Here is an 18,591-nt window from a genome sequence, read left to right as displayed (position 1 = left end):
GGTGCAGGCTCGATGGGCCGAAATGGCCTCTATCTGCACTGTGGGGTTTCTGTGATTTCTGTGAAAACAGATTATCTGGTCATTACCACGTTGCTGTTTGTGGGAGCTTGCTGTGTGCAAATTGGCTGCTGCGTTTCCCACATTACAACAATGACTACACTTCAAAAGTACTTCATTGACTGTAAAGCACTTTGAGACGCCTGAAAGGCGCTATAGAAATGCAAGTCTGTCTTTTATGGCATAGGGACAAGTAGAGGGAGATCTGGTGGTGAGCAGAGTATTTCTGTAATGCTGATTATTATAGTGTGTGTGTGTGTTGCCTCTGAGTCAGAAGGTCGTAGGTTGAAGTCCCACTCCAACACGAAATCCACGCTGATGCTCCCAGTGCAGTGCTGAGGGAGCGCCGCACTGTCGGAGGTGCCGTCTTTCAGATGAGACATTCAACCGAGGCCCCGTCTGCCCTCTCTGGTGGACGTTTTTAAAAAAAAAAAAAAAAAAAAAAAAAAAAAAAAAAATCGCATGGCCACTATTTTGAAGAAGAGCAAGTGGCCGGGGGTGGGGGGAGTTCTCCCCTGTGTCCAGGGCCAATATTTCTCCTTCAGCCGACATCACTAAGAACCGATTATCTGGTCATTTATCTCGCTGCTGTTTGTTGGGAGCTTGCTGTGCGCAAATTGGCTGCTGCGTTTCCTACATTCCAACAGTGACCACACTTCAAAAAAGTACTTCATTGGCGGTAAAGTGCTTTGAGATGTCTTGAGGTCATAAAAGATGCTTTAGAAATGCAAGTTCTTTTAAAGGAAGAGGGACATGTACTTATGTGATCCAGTTTGCTTTTGAGACTGTTTGTCCTCTGATGAGGGAGTGCAGAACAAGAGGGCATAATCTTAAAATTCAGAGTGAAATCGGGAGGCATTTTTCTCAAAGGGTAGTGGAAATCTAGAACTTGCTCCCCAAAAGGCGCTGAATGCTGGGAGACAATTGAAATTTTCAAGACTGAGATTTTTTTGCTAGGCAAGGGATAGGGATCAAAGGCTGGTAAATACAGGAAACTTTCGATTAACCAGCACCTAAATAACCGGAAATGTCGGTTAACCGGCAAAATTCAGGAGTAGGTTCAGGTAACTTTTTTTACTCCATTTGTTGCTGTGCAAGGGTGTGGCTGCAGCTGTTGCTAAGCTACAGAGACACTTGCAGCTTGTGCCCATTGTTCTGAAGCACAGGGTTTGTTGCTTTATATGGAGCGCTCAGCTCCGTATCTTTTACTACAGCGTTCGGTTATCCGGAATTTTTGATGAACCGGCACCACGTCGGTCCCGTCCGTGCCGGATAAAAAAACGTTTCCTGTACAGGAAACTCGTTTAAGCGGCACCTAAATATCCGTAATTCTCTAATAACCGGCAAAATTCTCACTCTGAAAACTACAGTATACAGTCGTTTATAAGTTTTGTTTTACTGTTAAGTAATTAATTAAAGAGTTATGGATTACCCTCAACTGGCATTACTGTACTTAATCAAGCATCTTCCACCATCCATTTAACACAACATTCTGTAGGTGAGTACCCAATTACTGTATACTGCACGTTTCTTGATTTTTTTAAATTTTTGTTTGTTAAAAATAGCCTCGGTAGATATACCTCGCCGTTATCCGGAATTTTTAATCAACCGGCACCATCCCGGTCCCATCAGTGCCGGATACGAAAGAGTTTCCTGTAGAGCCGAGGTAAAGATCAGCCATGTTTTAATTGAATATCTACTTGCTATGGATACTTGAGTCTGCTGGATGCGGGTGGACCCCAATTGTAAAGGGCAGGTGGGGGCCTCTTTCGCCTCGGTTGCAGCCCACCTAAGAGAAGGTATTCCGAGTTTTTTTTTAAAAAACCCTGAGGTAGGCAACGGGAAACCACCTCAAACAAATCTTCCCTAGTAAGTGGCTCAAGAACCTCGTGCGTGAGACTTGAGTTAGGAGCTGCCCCAGGGATAGAACGCAGTGGACGGACGGGCTTGGTCTGATGTGGGGGAGGGCAGTTACAAGACCAAAGGAAACCCTGGTCAAAGGGCACTGAAGCAGCCCAACTGCTGGTTTTATCAGCGGACTCTGCCAACCCTGGGACCATCTGGTTTGTCTTTTTTTAAAAATCAGTGGAGCCTCCTAGCACTAGAGGTTTGCTTCCAAGTGCTTTTGGGTGCTGTAAACATCTCAATTTGAGAAACAACACCATGGACATTGTAGGGTCCACTAGGAGGAGGGGAGGTGGTCCTTCAAATTCCCTGAAAAATCCTCGTGAGCGAGCAAGGAGCCCTCCATGATCAAGTGGACGTTTAAAAATTACCTTTTCAGGATGTCCCAAAGCGAGTTTACAGCCAATGAAGTGCTTTTGAGGTGTAGTCATAGAAACATAGAAGATAGGAGTAGGCCCTTCGAGCCTGCTCCGCCATTCAACGAGATCATGGCTGATCATCCAAACCCTAGCACCCGGTCCCTACACCGACAGCCATCCCACCCAAGCCCTACCCCCGTAACCCCACGTATTTAATCCCCCCTAACACTAAGGGCCAATTTTTATCATGGCCAATCAACCTAACCCGCACATCTTTGGACTGTGGGAGGAAACCGGAGCACCCGGAGGAAACCCACGCAAACACGGGGAGAATGTGCAAACTCCACACAGACAGTCACCCGAGGCCGGATTTGAACCCGGGTCCCTGGCGCTGTGAGGCAACAGTGCTAACCACTATGCCACCGTGCTGCCACTGCTGTCATGTAGAAAAAGACAACATCCATGATTCACGTGCATCTCAAAATTGTGCAGAGATGTTTTACTGCTTTTCCATTCGGGCACAGTACCGTTATTTTTTTGGAGAAACCTGGGCCTAGAAATTGGGTTGAGGTGCCAAGTTCGCCTGGGCGCTGGTTTTTGTGCAGCGTTCGAAGCTGTAGCGATCGTCGGAAATTCAGTTGAAGTGCCCCTAGAGGGAGACGGGGCGAGGCTCGAGGCGCTCCGTGCCCCTCTTAGGGCGCTGAAACTGAATATCGCAGCGCAACGTGCCGCAGCGCCACACGCTGCGGCACGGCACGCTGCGGTACTGCAGGCCTTCCTCCCACTGTTAAGGGGGCGGGGCCTGCAACAGCGCGAACCCCGATCGCGAGTGCCGGCAAAAGAGCCCGGCACCAAGAAGTGCCGGGCTCTCGGGAAACAGCCGGCAATGCCGTGGCGGGGGGGGGGGACCAGGAGGCCGGGGACGGAGGTGCTGGCAGGCGGCCGCCAAAAAAGCGGCCGCCCCGCACCTCCACCTTAACTTGCGCCTCTGCCGGCGCAGCAAGGCCCCGTGAACCGGGCACGGGTAGCGCGTTCGCTACCAAATATTGCGTTTGGGGCGCTGCGCACACTGATGACGTCATCGGTGGCGGTGCAGCACAAATGGCTAACTCCACCATTAGCGCCCCTGCTGAATATCGCGGGAGGCGCAGCCAGTGGCGCTACAGCCACTGACTACCTCTTTAGGCGCTAACAGGTGGCGCTACTCACCCAATTTTTCCCCCAAGTCATTCCATCTAGAGAGAGCTGAGGATATTTGTTAATCCACTGCTTGGCTTCAGTTTCAAGCAAATGATTAAACCCATCATTTGAACATCAGCTGGAGAATCGGCTTGTGCAATGTGCTTACTTCCTTGGCTGGTGGGGTATCACCAGGAGAAATTAGAATGTGTTTTTTTTTTTGTCCATGCTCTGACCTGACCAAATGAGCAAAGGGATTCTCGCCGTATTACTTGCAAGGAAGAGATCTGGGATTAGGTGTGGCGAGGGAGGGGGAAATATTCCCCAACAGCACAGTTGATGTGTGGAATAAGCCCCCTTTTTTTTTCCCCCACAAGAAACAACTGAATCGGGGATTGAGGGTTATAGAGATACTGGGGTCGATTTTCATTAAGCTGTCGGGAAGGAGGCGGGACTACAACTTTCGGGTTTTAGTCCCGCCTACATCGACGTCCGGGCAACCCACGCTATTTTCCCTTGATTGACCTTGTTAAGCCCGCCTAGCGGGCTCAGCAGGCCAATTAAGGGCTACCAGGCAACAGGTGACGTCACAGACTGAAATTTCATCTGTCAAGAGTTTTTGACAGATGAAATATCCGCGTTTCACAGCTGTTTGAAGCTGTCAAACACTGACAGTCTGACTTCTAACCTGAGTCCTTCTACACAGACTCAGTTCGAACTCTCACCGGCACTAAAAGCTGCAGGCTGTCACTTTTGACATCGCAGCCATTTTGCTTTCAGTGCCGGCTGAATGATGGACTCCCGACGCCTACAGGAAGAAAGGCTGTTGAGGTAAGTACAGGTAATTTAAACTTCTTTAGACACACCAAACATACTTCGCTATGCACCCATCACTCACCTGAACACCAACATCGCGACCCCTCCAAGTCCTTCAACCCGACGGCCCGCCTGCTCTAACCTGGCGTGGTTTGGAGCCGTTGGGAATCCCACACGACACCCCTCAAAATAGGGATTAGGCTAAAAACTGCCTGTTAACTACCTGTTAACAGGCAGTTAATTGGCACTAATATCTTCCCGCCTTTTTTCTCTCTCTCTCTCTCTCTCTCTCTCTCTCATACAGCTAGGTAGGGGCGAGCAGCATGGTGCCAGGTTGCTAGGAGACTTTCCCTTCCCTCTCCCCGCCCCCCCCCCCCCCCCCCCCCCCCCAAAGTGTGTGGAGAGCTCTTCAATTGATTGTGTTGACTTGCAGATCAGGCCTGAGGGCCGTGCTAAGTGGCTAACCAAGTATTTCCTTGTGTTTTAAAGAGAGAAGTCTTTAATTGTGGAATGTAAAGCGTGGAGATGTTGAGATGAAATTTTATCCTGTATGTCCGAAGAGCTCATTAAAGGAACAACGATTGACGGTGAAGGAGCTGCTTGTGAGTACTTCCTCCCCTCCCGCCCTGTTCTATATTTGTTCCCCACTTCAATTTTCCAGTAGAGTAGTGACTCCCATGGTAGAATCATACAGCACAGAAGGAGGCCATTCGGCCTGTCGTGCCTGTGCCAGCCCTCTCAAACGTGCTACCAATTAGTCCCACTACTCAACGCTTTCCCCATCGCCCTGCAACTCTTTCCTTAAGTATCTGTCCAATTCCCTTTTGAAAATTACTATGGAATCTGCCTCCAGGTGTGGGCTCACCAGGGCCCTGTACACTTGCCGCAAGACTTCCTTACTCTTATACTCCAACCCCCTTGCAATAAAGGCCAACGTGCCATTTGCCTTCCTTATTGCTTGCTGTACCTGCATGCTAGCTTTCTGCGTTTGTGTACAAGGACACCTAAATCTCTCTGAACATCAATAGCTTCTCGCCTTTTTAAAAAGATATTCTGATTTTCTATTCTTCCTACCAAAGTGAATAACCTTATATTTCCCCACATTATACTCCATCTGCCACTTTCTTGCCCACTCACTTAACCTGTTCTATTCCTGTTGCAAGCTCTCTGTGTCCTCCTCGCAGCTTACTGTCCCACCTAGCTCTGTATCGCCCGCCAACTTGGATACATTGCACTCGGTCCCTTCATCTAAGTCATTGATCTAGATTGTAAATGGCTGAGGCCTAAGCACTGATCCTTGTGGCACTCCGAGTAACAGCCTGCCAACCCGAAAATGACCGGTTTATTCCTACCCTGTTTTCTGTCCTTTAACCGATCCTCTATCATAACAAATCACTGCATTTAAGAAAAAAATTCTCCTCATCTTCCCCTCTCGCTTTTATGTTCTTGAAAAGGAAAACCAAATCTCTGTTGAGTGATGGGAATACTGATATTGGAAGCTATTTTCTGGTTTTCCGGCTCCATGGGGTGGCATCTGGACAATAAAGTGACTCCGTAAGGGCAGACGCCTGATACAGGTGGAATATCGGCTCTTGACGTGGGTGCAGCATTTGCTTAAGTCTTGTGTAAATTTAATGTATTGACCCTGTGCTCGGAACCAAGGGTTATTCATCGTGGCTTGCACATGATGTCACGATCAGCCATACTGTCACGTCCGTTGAGGCGACTCATCCGCTTGTCATCCAACAGGGATTTTTCTGTTCGTGTTTTAAGAGCCAGTGTACAGATTCTCTCCATTTTAGATCAGTGGGCCCAAACATAAGAAATAGGAGCGGGAGTCAGCCCTTTGAGCCTGCTCCGCATTTCAATAAGATCATGGCTGATCCTCTACCTCGCCTCCACTTTCCCCATATCCCTTGATTCCCTTAATATTCAAAAATCTATTGATCTCTGTCTTGAATATACTCAACGACTGAGCCGCCACAGCCCTCTGGGGCAGAGAATTCCAAAGATTCACCGCCCTCTGAATGAAGAAATTTCTCATCTCAGTCCTCGATTGGGCTTATACTCACTGGAGTTTAGAAGAATGAGAGGGGATCTCATCAAAACTTATAAAATTCTAACAGGACTAGACAGACTAGATGCAGGAAGGATGTTCCCGATGGTCGGGGAGTCCAGAACCAGGGGTCACAGTCTAAGGATAAGGGGTAAGCCATTTAGGACTGATGAGGAGGAATTTCTTCACCCAGAGAGTGGCGAACCTGTGGAATTCTCTACCACACAAGGCAGTAGAGGCCAATTCATTAAATATATTCAAGAAGGAGTTGGATATATTTCTCAAGGCTAAAGGGATCAAGGGATATGGGGAGAAAGCAGGGACAGGGCACTGAATTTGGATGATCAGCCATGATCGCATTGAATGGCGGAGCAGGCTCGAGTGGCCTACTCCTATCTTCTATGTTTCTAAATGGCCGACCCCTTATTCTGAGACTGTGACCCCTGGTTCTAGACTCCCCAGCCAGGGGTAAACATCCTCCCTGCATCTACCCTGTCAAGCCCTGTAAGAATTTTGTATGTTTCAATGAGATCACCTCTCATTCTTCTAAACTCCAGAGAATATAGGCCTAGTCTACTCAATCTCTCCTCATAGGACAATCCCCTCATCCCAAGAATCAGTCTGGTGAACCTACGTTGCACTCCCTCTATGGCAAGTATATCCTTCCTTAGGTAAGGAGACCAAAACTGTACAGACTTGATCAGGATGAGCTCTCTCCCCCTCTCTCTTATTTGGATGAATGCCCTCTTCACTTGCTAGGTCCACTATGTGGAGCTGAGTCGTGCAGACCCCACGGTCACGGGTTTGACTACCGAGCGCTTGGTTTGAGTATAAAACAAGGCTTTACTCAACTGTTTCACAACCATGAGCTTTCTAGTTACATCACTAGTTCCTGGTTACAGAAACATCCTGAGCAAGCTGGGCCCAGGCCCGAGTATTTATACTCCTTGGACGGCGCCACCAGCTGGCTGCCCAGTGTTACTTCATGAGTCATGATCAGATTCATGACAGGGGGGTGGGGGTAGTGGGGGGGGAGGGGGTGAAGCAGTCCACGATCACAACTCTATGTTGCTGATCTTTGTTGCATTGCTTCTGTGTGTTGCTCGGGGAGGGGAGCAAGAACATTAGAACATAAGAAATAGGAGCAGGAGTCGGCCATTGGGCCCCTTGAGCCTGCTCCGCCATTCAATAAGCTCATGGCTGATCTGATCTTGGCCTCCACTCCACTTCCCTGCCCGCGCCCCATAACACTTGATTCCCCTGGTTTTTCAAACATCTACCTATGTCCGTCTTGAATATATTCACTGTCTCAGCCTCCACAGCTCTCTGGGGCAGAGAATTCCTTGGTTCACGATCCTCCGAGAGAAGAAATTCCTCCTCATCTCTGTTTTAAATGGGCAACCCCTTATCCTGAAACTATGCCCCCTAGTTCTAGATTTCCCCACGAGGGGAAACATCCTCTGCATTTACCTTGTCGAGCCCCCTCAGTATCTTATATGTTTCAATAAGATCACCTCTCATTCTTCTAAACTCCAATGAGTATAGGCTCAACCTTTCTTCATAAGTCAACCCTTTCAACTCCGGAATCAACCTAGAGAACCTTCTCCGAATATTGCTACTGGGGGGTGGAGAGAGGAGGGATTGACCTTGTTCCTCCAGAGGGGCAGAAATGAGGGGTATTTGTTTCTAGCCCCACCGGTGCACTTCCTGGTGACCACTTTGTAAAAGAAGACTGGAGACCTGTGAGATGGAGGGGGAGGCTGAAGGGGACAAAATGGGGGAGAGAATATCCTGTCTTTTTTTTAAATTGAATTTGTTGTAAAAGTAATTTTTTTTCTTTCCCAGGTGACTTTCTTCTTCTTAATTCTATTTTTATCAGAAAGATGTCGAGCTTGCGACTTTGGTAATTTTCGACCGCACACATCAACTTACGACCAGAGCATCGAGAAGCTGGTGAGTGCGGGGGACAGGGCGCGGTTACCTGCTCATCGAATCAGACAGCGCAGGAGGAGGCCATTCGGCCAATCATACCCGAGCTGGCTCTTTGCGAGAGCTATTCAATTGGTCGCATTCCCCTGCGCTCTTTCCCCCCCCGCCCCCCACATAGTTCTGCAAATTTTTCTTTTTCAAGTATTTATCCAATTCCCTTTTGAAAGTTATTATTGAATCTGCTTCCACTGCCCTTTCAGGCAGCACGTTCCACTCATTGCATAGAAAAAAATTCTCCTCATCTCATTTCCCCTTTTTGCTCCTTTCTCTCGTTACTGGCCCTCCGGCCAGTGCAAACAGCTTCTCCTTATTTACTCTATCAAAACCCTTCATAATTTTGAACACTTCCATTTAAATCTCCCCTAAACTTCTCTACTCTAAAGGAGCACAACCCCCCCCAACTTCCAGCCTCTCCACAGAATTGAAGTCCCTCATCCCTGGTACTGTTCTAATAAATCTCTGCACCCTCTCAAGGCCTAGATATCCTTCATAAAGCGTGGTGCCCAGAATTGGACACACATTCTCTCTGGTCTTTTCCTGAAGCTGAATCAAGTACATCGGGGTGCTAGGCTAGAAGCCCAGGCCCAAATTGCAATTCTTCTCCTGCCCCTCCACCCCAACCCCCTCCCCCTAATCCTCTTCTGAAGATGTTGCCTCTTGTGTTTTCTCCAATTAAATATTGGGAAGACCGAAGCCATTGTTTTCGGTCCCCGCCACAAACTCCGTTCCCTAGCCACCGACTCCATCCCTCTCCCTAACATCTGTCTGAGGCTGAACCACACTGTTCGCAACCTTGGTGTCATATTTGACCCTGAAATGAGTTTCCGACCACATGTCCGCGGCATAACGAAGACCGCCTATTTCCACCTCCGTAACATTGCCCGTCTCCGCCTTTGCCTCAGCTCATCCGCTGCTGAGACCCTCATCCATGCCTTTGTTACCTCTAGACTTGACTATTCCAACGCACTCCTGGTTGGCCTCCCACATTCCACCCTCCGTAAACTTGAGGTCATCCAAAACTTGGCTGCCCGTGTCCTAACTCGCACCAAGTCCCGTTCGCCCATCACCCCCTAGTGCTCGCTGACCTACATTGGCTCCCGGTTAAGCAGCGCCTCGATTTCAAAATTCTCATCCTTGTTTTCAAATCCCTCCATGGCCTCGCCCCTCCCTATCTCTGTAATCTCTTTCAGCCCCCCCTTCCGCCTTGCCCCCTTCCTATCTCTAATATCAAAGCTTAGCCCCACAATCTCCTGAGATATCTGCGCTCCTCTAATTCTGCCCTCTTGAGCATCTTTGTTTAATTCGCTCAACTTTTGGTGGCCGTGCCTTCTGTTGCCTGGGCCCTAAGCTCTGGAATTCCCTGCCTAAACCTCTCCGCTTCGCTACCTCTCCTCCTTTTAAGATGCTCCTTAAAACCAAGCTTTTGGTCACCTGCCCTAATTTATCCTTATGTGGCTCGGTGTCAAATTTTTTGTCTTAAAATACTCCTGTGCAGCACCTTGGGACGTTTTACTATGTTTAAAGGCGGTTAAGAAGGGAAATGGTATGTTGGCCTTCATAGCGAGAGGATTTGAGTACAGGAACAAGGATGTCTTGCTGCAGTTGTACAGGGCCTTGGTGAGACCACACCTTGAGTATTGTGTGCAGTTTTGGTCACCTTATCTGAGGAAGGATGTTCTTGCCATGGAAGGAGTGCAGCGAAGATTCACCAGGCTGATACCTGGAATGGCAGGAATGACGTATGAGGAGAGATTGGGACGATTGGGCTTGTACTCGCTGGAGTTTAGAAGAATGAGAGGGGATCTTATTGAAACTTATAAAATTCTGACAGGACTGGAGAGACTAGATGCAGGAAGGATGTTCCCGATGGTCGGGAAGTCCGGAACCAGGGGTCACAGTCTAAGGATAAGGGGTAAGCCATTTAGGACAGAGATGAGGAGGATTTTCTTCACCCAGAGAGAGTGGTGAACCTGTGGAATTCTCTACCACAGAAGGCAGTAGAGGCCAATCCATTAAATATATTCAAGAAGGAGTTGGATATATTGCTAAAGGGATCAAGGGGTTTGGGGAGAAAGCAGGGACAGGGTACTGAAATTGGATGATCAGCCATGATCGCATTGAATGGCGGAGCAGGCTCGAGGGGCCGAATGTTGATGAGGTGACTGCCAGATAGAGAAGCAACAACTTTGCAGTACATTACACTAGCCAGTTCCTGCTTGGGCCTTAGGCCTGTGGTTGATTCCAGCCCACCTGAGAGGCAGGGTGACAGTCTTCAGTCCATTAGTGTACCCCTCTAATGGCGAGTGGACTAGGCGGAGGCTTGGCAAGGAGTCACCTGCTATCCTGGTCACAGTGGAGACGCGCAGGGAGAGAAGTGTTTGAGGAGGAGGAGGGAGCAGAGAATAGAGGAAGTCCAACCTTCATTTTAAAAAATCTATCTGGGTAGCAGGGCTGCATACTTTGTATAAGGCCGCACATTCTCGAAATTGGGAAGCGCTTTCTCACACAAAGGGTAATGGCAATGTGGAACTCTTTCCCCCTCCGAGTCTTGAGATTGACAGATTTTATTTTAATTAGGTAAGGGCATCGAGGGATATGGGTCAAAGGCGGGAAGATGGAGTTGTGGCACAGATCTGCCAGGATCTAATTGAATGGCGGAACAGACTCGAGGGGCTGAATGGCCTCCTCCTCTGTACTTGGGAATGAAGTAAAACTTTACGTTTTATTTCTGATCTCGCTCATAATGGCATTTAACTGGCAGTCGAATGGTTTTCTGGCGAAGGAAGGGATGTGAAAGGGAGCAAAGGCTGTCGTATAATAACTGATCAAGCGGCTTTTTCCTGTTGTCAAAATGTGTTTTTTAATTCAATTAAAGCACCTGTCCTTTTTTTAAATTTAAAAGAAAAATCTCGCAAAATGAAGTTCTTTAAAAAAGAAATGTTTTTATTTTCAGAGAACCAGTCTTCCTACTGACTACAATCTCACCATATTCTTGCAGGACACTGCCAGTCTGGTAAGTTGCAGTTCACCCTGTTCTATTTACAGGAGAATTAGATTGTTCCGGGAGGTGGGGGGGGGGGGGCGGGGCGGGGTGGAGTCAATCCTCTCAATTGTGAAAGAGATTTTGCACAGGGACCAGAGCCTCTCGCTCTCCTGGGGAAATATTCTACACACTGACTGGATTCCCTCCTTCCATTGCCTTCCCTTTGGGCTCACCTTGGTTCCTATTCACGATGACCCCCTCCAGGGGAATTTTCTCAAACATTGAATCCCTGGCTACCTTTTTTTAACCAGTAGTTTGTAAAACATGAATTTATCCCGTTCCTTTTCTTCCTCTGTCTCCGCTGTGGCTCGGTGGGTAGCACCCTTGCCTCGGAGTCAGAAGGTTGTGTGTTCAAGTCCCACTCCAGGGACTTGAGCACATTTATTTAAAAAAAAAAAAAAAAAATCCAGGCTGACACTCCCAGTGCAGTGCTGAGGGAGTGCCGCACTGTCAGAGGTGCCGTCTTTCGGATGAGATGTTAAACCGAGGCCCCGTCTGCCCTCTCGGGTGGAGGTAAAAGATCCCATGACACTATTTTGAAGAAGAGCAGGGGGAGTTCTCCCCAGTGTCCTGGGCCAATATTTATCCCTCAATCAACATCACAAAAACAGATGCTCTGGTCATTATCACATTGCTGTTTGTGGGAGTTTGCTGTGCGCAAATTGGCTGCCGCGTTTCCTACATTATAACAGTGGTAAAGTACTTCATTGGCTGTAAAGCGTTTTGAGGCGTCCGGTGGTCGTGAAAGAGGCGTCCGGTGGTCGTGAAAGGCGCGCTAGAAATGCAAGCCTTTCCGTCTTTCTAAGTAACGAGGAATGAAAGATTTTCTGAAATTCAGAAGTGCGTATAAATGTCGTGGTTGTTTGTTTATAATAAATAGTCAGCTTGGCTTTCAAAAGGGAAAGTTTTTTTGGGGGGGATTTCCTCACGCTCTTAATTACACAACACAAAAGCAGGCATTTCGGTGTTCAGTCTTCACGGGAATATTTACCCTCTCCTACATGTTCGTTCTGCTTTTTAAATCGAGACTGTGCTGGCGTTCATCCTTTTCCCTAACCCCCTCCTCGATCCTTCCTTCCTCCGACCGACTACAGGAGGCTTTGAAAATCCATATTGATGTCGTCTGACCACGTCCTGATTTTTTTTTTTTTTCTTGGCCATTGTCTCTTTTCTCCTTATTCTCAACGTTTGGTTACCCTGCACAAAGAAATAAAAATGTTTCATTCAAGTACGCAGCCCACAGAGTTTAAATTATACATGTTCGCAATGTCTTTCTATCCTTTTGTGTGGGCCAGCACTCCGAAGCATGCTGGATAATACTCTGTAAATGGCTCTTTTTCAAAAGGTGTCGTATGAGGATGAAAACTGTCTGCTGAGCATGTTGTTGGGCACAGTGTGTGCTCCAGTTTAGTTGTACTTTATTATCTTTCATGCAACTTTGCAAACCAGAATTTATAAAAACAACTTTTAATTCAGTTGTGCTGCTGTTTCTTTGCACCAGATTGTCAATACGAGCTGTTTGAAGTCTCGAGGGTGGGAAAGTGCTGAACTTCACTTTCTTTGCTGTTGCAATAATTTATCTCAGATAAAAGATGAGATTTGCTCTTTACTTCCTCTGTTTATCTTCTGTCCCCTCACAGGCAGAAGTAGATAGAGCTTTACTCTGTATCTAACCCATGCTGTACCTGCCCTGGGAGTGTTTGATGGGACAGTGTAGAGGGAGCTTTACTCTGTATCTAACCCGTGCTGTACCTGCCCTGGGAGTGTTTGATGGGACAGTGTAGAGGGAGCTTTACTCTGTATCTAACCCGTGCTGTACCTGCCCTGGGAGTGTTTGATGGGACAGTGTAGAGGGAGCTTTACTCTGTATCTAACCCGTGCTGTACCTGCCCTGGGAGTGTTTGATGGGACAGTGTAGAGGGAGCTTTACTCTGTATCTAACCCGTGCTGTACCTGCCCTGGGAGTGTTTGATGGGACAGTGTAGAGGGAGCTTTACTCTGTATCTAACCCGTGCTGTACCTGCCCTGGGAGTGTTTGATGGGACAGTGTAGAGGGAGCTTTACTCTGTATCTAACCCGTGCTGTACCTGCCCTGGGAGTGTTTGATGGGACAGTGTAGAGGGAGCTTTACTCTGTATCTAACCCGTGCTGTACCTGCCCTGGGAGTGTTTGATGGGACAGTGTAGAGGGAGCTTTACTCTGTATCTAACCCGTGCTGTACCTGCCCTGGGAGTGTTTGATGGGACAGTGTAGAGGGAGCTTTACTCTGTATCTAACCCGTGCTGTACCTGCCCTGGGAGTGTTTGATGGGACAGTGTAGAGGGAGCTTTACTCTGTATCTAACCCGTGCTGTACCTGCCCTGGGAGTGTTTGATGGGACAGTGTAGAGGGAGCTTTACTCTGTATCTAACCCGTGCTGTACCTGCCCTGGGAGTGTTTGATGGGGCAGTGTAGAGGGAGCTTTACTCTGTATCTAACCCGTGCTGTACCTGCCCTGGGAGTGTTTGATGGGACAGTGCAGAGGGAGCTTTACTCTGTATCTAACCCGTGCTGTACCTGCCCTGGGAGTGTTTGATGGGACAGTGTAGATGGAGCTTTACTCTGTATCTAACCCGTGCTGTACCTGCCCTGGGAGTGTTTGATGGGACAGTGTAGAGGGAGCTTTACTCTGTATCTAACCCGTGCTGTACCTGCCCTGGGAGTGTTTGATGGGGCAGTGTAGAGGGAGCTTTACTCTGTATCTAACCCGTGCTGTACCTGCCCTGGGAGTGTTTGATGGGACAGTGTAGAGGGAGCTTTACTCTGTATCTAACCCGTGCTGTACCTGCCCTGGGAGTGTTTGATGGGACAGTGTAGAGGGAGCTTTACTCTGTATCTAACCCGTGCTGTACCTGCCCTGGGAGTGTTTGATGGGACAGTGTAGAGGGAGCTTTACTCTGTATCTAACCCGTGCTGTACCTGCCCTGGGAGTGTTTGATGGGACAGTGTAGAGGGAGCTTTACTCTGTATCTAACCCGTGCTGTACCTGCCCTGGGAGTGTTTGATGGGACAGTGCAGAGGGAGCTTTACTCTGTATCTAACCCGTGCTGTACCTGCCCTGGGAGTGTTTGATGGGACAGTGTAGAGGGAGGTTTACTCTGTATCTAACCCGTGCTGTACCTGCCCTGGGAGTGTTTGATGGGACAGTGTAGAGGGAGCTTTACTCTGTATCTAACCCGTGCTGTACCTGCCCTGGGAGTGTTTGATGGGACAGTGTAGAGGGAGCTTTACTCTGTATCTAACCCGTGCTGTACCTGCCCTGGGAGTGTTTGATGGGACAGTGTAGAGGGAGCTTTACTCTGTATCTAACCCGTGCTGTACCTGCCCTGGGAGTGTTTGATGGGACAGTGTAGAGGGAGCTTTACTCTGTATCTAACCCGTGCTGTACCTGCCCTGGGAGTGTTTGATGGGACAGTGTAGAGGGAGCTTTACTCTGTATCTAACCCGTGCTGTACCTGCCCTGGGAGTGTTTGATGGGACAGTGTAGAGGGAGCTTTACTCTGTATCTAACCCGTGCTGTACCTGCCCTGGGAGTGTTTGATGGGACAGTGTAGAGGGAGCTTTACTCTGTATCTAACCCGTGCTGTACCTGCCCTGGGAGTGTTTGATGGGGCAGTGTAGAGGGAGCTTTACTCTGTATCTAACCCGTGCTGTACCTGCCCTGGGAGTGTTTGATGGGACAGTGCAGAGGGAGCTTTACTCTGTATCTAACCCGTGCTGTACCTGCCCTGGGAGTGTTTGATGGGACAGTGTAGATGGAGCTTTACTCTGTATCTAACCCGTGCTGTACCTGCCCTGGGAGTGTTTGATGGGACAGTGTAGAGGGAGCTTTACTCTGTATCTAACCCGTGCTGTACCTGCCCTGGGAGTGTTTGATGGGGCAGTGTAGAGGGAGCTTTACTCTGTATCTAACCCGTGCTGTACCTGCCCTGGGAGTGTTTGATGGGACAGTGTAGAGGGAGCTTTACTCTGTATCTAACCCGTGCTGTACCTGCCCTGGGAGTGTTTGATGGGACAGTGTAGAGGGAGCTTTACTCTGTATCTAACCCGTGCTGTACCTGCCCTGGGAGTGTTTGATGGGACAGTGTAGAGGGAGCTTTACTCTGTATCTAACCCGTGCTGTACCTGCCCTGGGAGTGTTTGATGGGACAGTGTAGAGGGAGCTTTACTCTGTATCTAACCCGTGCTGTACCTGCCCTGGGAGTGTTTGATGGGACAGTGCAGAGGGAGCTTTACTCTGTATCTAACCCGTGCTGTACCTGCCCTGGGAGTGTTTGATGGGACAGTGTAGAGGGAGGTTTACTCTGTATCTAACCCGTGCTGTACCTGCCCTGGGAGTGTTTGATGGGACAGTGTAGAGGGAGCTTTACTCTGTATCTAACCCGTGCTGTACCTGCCCTGGGAGTGTTTGATGGGACAGTGTAGAGGGAGCTTTACTCTGTATCTAACCCATGCTGTACCTGCCCTGGGAGTGTTTGATGGGACAGTGTAGAGAGAGCTTTACTCTGTATCTAACCTGTGCTGTACCTGCCCTGGGAGTGTTTGATGGGACAGTGTAGATAGAGCTTTACTCTGTATCTAACCCGTGCTGTACCCGCCCTGGGAGTGTTTGATGGGACAGTGTAGATAGAGCTTTACTCTGTATCTAACCCGTGCTGTACCCGCCCTGGGAGTGTTTGATGGGACAGTGTAGAGGGAGCTTTACTCTGTATCTAACCCGTGCTGTACCTGCCCTGGGAGTGTTTGATGGGACAGTGCAGAGGGAGCTTTACTCTGTATCTAACCCGTGCTGTACCTGCCCTGGGAGTGTTTGATGGGACAGTGTAGATGGAGCTTTACTCTGTATCTAACCCGTGCTGTACCTGCCCTGGGAGTGTTTGATGGGACAGTGTAGAGGGAGCTTTACTCTGTATCTAACCCGTGCTGTACCTGCCCTGGGAGTGTTTGATGGGGCAGTGTAGAGGGAGCTTTACTCTGTATCTAACCCGTGCTGTACCTGCCCTGGGAGTGTTTGATGGGACAGTGTAGAGGGAGCTTTACTCTGTATCTAACCCGTGCTGTACCTGCCCTGGGAGTGTTTGATGGGACAGTGTAGAGGGAGCTTTACTCTGTATCTAACCCGTGCTGTACCTGCCCTGGGAGTGTTTGATGGGACAGTGTAGAGGGAGCTTTACTCTGTATCTAACCCGTGCTGTACCTGCCCTGGGAGTGTTTGATGGGACAGTGTAGAGGGAGCTTTACTCTGTATCTAACCCGTGCTGTACCTGCCCTGGGAGTGTTTGATGGGACAGTGCAGAGGGAGCTTTACTCTGTATCTAACCCGTGCTGTACCTGCCCTGGGAGTGTTTGATGGGACAGTGTAGAGGGAGGTTTACTCTGTATCTAACCCGTGCTGTACCTGCCCTGGGAGTGTTTGATGGGACAGTGTAGAGGGAGCTTTACTCTGTATCTAACCCGTGCTGTACCTGCCCTGGGAGTGTTTGATGGGACAGTGTAGAGGGAGCTTTACTCTGTATCTAACCCATGCTGTACCTGCCCTGGGAGTGTTTGATGGGACAGTGTAGAGAGAGCTTTACTCTGTATCTAACCTGTGCTGTACCTGCCCTGGGAGTGTTTGATGGGACAGTGTAGAGGGAGCTTTACTCTGTATCTAACCTGTGCTGTACCTGCCCTGGGAGTGTTTGATGGGACAGTGTAGAGGGAGCTTTACTCTGTATCTAACCCGTGCTGTACCTGCCCCGGGAGTGTTTGATGGGACAGTGTAGAGGGAGCTTTACTCTGTATCTAACCCGTGCTGTACCTGCCCTGGGAGTGTTTGATGGGACAGTGTAGAGGGAGCTTTACTCTGTATCTAACCCGTGCTGTACCTGCCCTGGGAGTGTTTGATGGGACAGTGTAGAGGGAGCTTTACTCTGTATCTAACCCATGCTGTACCTGCCCTGGGAGTGTTTGATGGGACAGTGTAGAGGGAGCTTTACTCTGTATCTAACCTGTGCTGTACCTGCCCTGGGAGTGTTTGATGGGACAGTGTAGAGGGAGCTTTACTCTGTATCTAACCCCTGCTGTATCTACCATGGGAGTGTTTGATGGGACAGTGTAGAGGGAGCTTTACTCTGTATCTAACCCGTGCTGTACCTGCCCTGGGAGTGTTTGAGGGGACAGTGTAGAGGGAGCTTTACTCTGTATCTAACCCATGCTGTACCTGCCCTGGGAGTGTTTGATGGGACAGTGTAGAGGGAGCTTTACTCTGTATCTAACCTGTGCTGTACCTGCCCTGGGAGTGTTTGATGGGACAGTGTAGAGGGAGCTTTACTCTGTATCTAACCTGTGCTGTACCTGCCCTGGGAGTGTTTGATGGGACAGTGTAGAGGGAGCTTTACTCTGTATCTAACCCGTGCTGTACCTGCCCCGGGAGTGTTTGATGGGACAGTGTAGAGGGAGCTTTACTCTGTATCTAACCCGTGCTGTACCTGCCCTGGGAGTGTTTGATGGGACAGTGTAGAGGGAGCTTTACTCTGTATCTAACCCGTGCTGTACCTGCCCTGGGAGTGTTTGATGGGACAGTGTAGAGGGAGCTTTACTCTGTATCTAACCCATGCTGTACCTGCCCTGGGAGTGTTTGATGGGACAGTGTAGAGGGAGCTTTACTCTGTATCTAACCTGTGCTGTACCTGCCCTGGGAGTGTTTGATGGGACAGTGTAGAGGGAGCTTTACTCTGTATCTAACCCCTGCTGTATCTACCATGGGAGTGTTTGATGGGACAGTGTAGAGGGAGCTTTACTCTGTATCTAACCCGTGCTGTACCTGCCCTGGGAGTGTTTGAGGGGACAGTGTAGAGGGAGCTTTACTCTGTATCTAACCCGTGCTGTACCTGCCCTGGGAGTGTTTGATGGGACAGTGTAGAGGGAGCTTTACTCTGTATCTAACCCCTGCTGTATCTACCATGGGAGTGTTTGATGGGACAGTGTAGAGGGAGCTTTACTCTGTATCTAACCCGTGCTGTACCTGCCCTGGGAGTGTTTGATGGGCCAGTGTAGAGGGAGCTTTACCCTGTATCTAACCCGTGCTGTACCTGCCCCGGGAGTGTTTGATGGGACAGTGCAGAGGGAGCTTTACTCTGTATCTAACCTGTGCTGTACCTGCCCTG

At 49.0% G+C, this 18,591-nt stretch overlaps 1 protein-coding gene across 4 annotated transcripts in view; it reads left to right on the top strand.

Annotated features, from left to right (window-relative positions):
- LOC147099531 (uncharacterized) overlaps positions 1-18,591 on the top strand; it is a 40,484-nt gene that overhangs the window by 4,501 nt on the left and 17,392 nt on the right. For 2 of the 4 annotated variants that reach the window (XM_085969764.1, XM_085969762.1), the window contains exons 2-5: positions 1,623-1,723; positions 4,806-4,918; positions 8,218-8,325; positions 11,315-11,374. In XM_085969764.1, the coding sequence (XP_085825890.1) occupies positions 4,850-4,918; positions 8,218-8,325; positions 11,315-11,374 (237 nt within the window). In that variant the 5' untranslated portion in view covers positions 1,623-1,723; positions 4,806-4,849. Of the gene's footprint in view, positions 1-1,622; positions 1,724-4,805; positions 4,919-8,217; positions 8,326-11,314; positions 11,375-18,591 lie in introns of those variants that run through there. The other 2 variants (XM_085969763.1, XM_085969765.1) reach the window with 2 other exon arrangements.

This window comes from Somniosus microcephalus, chromosome 28 (assembly GCF_052327205.1).
Source record: "Somniosus microcephalus isolate GS21.2 chromosome 28, FLI_Smic_1.0, whole genome shotgun sequence".
Lineage (NCBI taxonomy): Eukaryota > Metazoa > Chordata > Chondrichthyes > Squaliformes > Somniosidae > Somniosus > Somniosus microcephalus.
The sequence above is the reverse complement of the archived record's forward strand: the minus strand, read 5'-3'. Positions and strand labels throughout refer to the sequence as shown.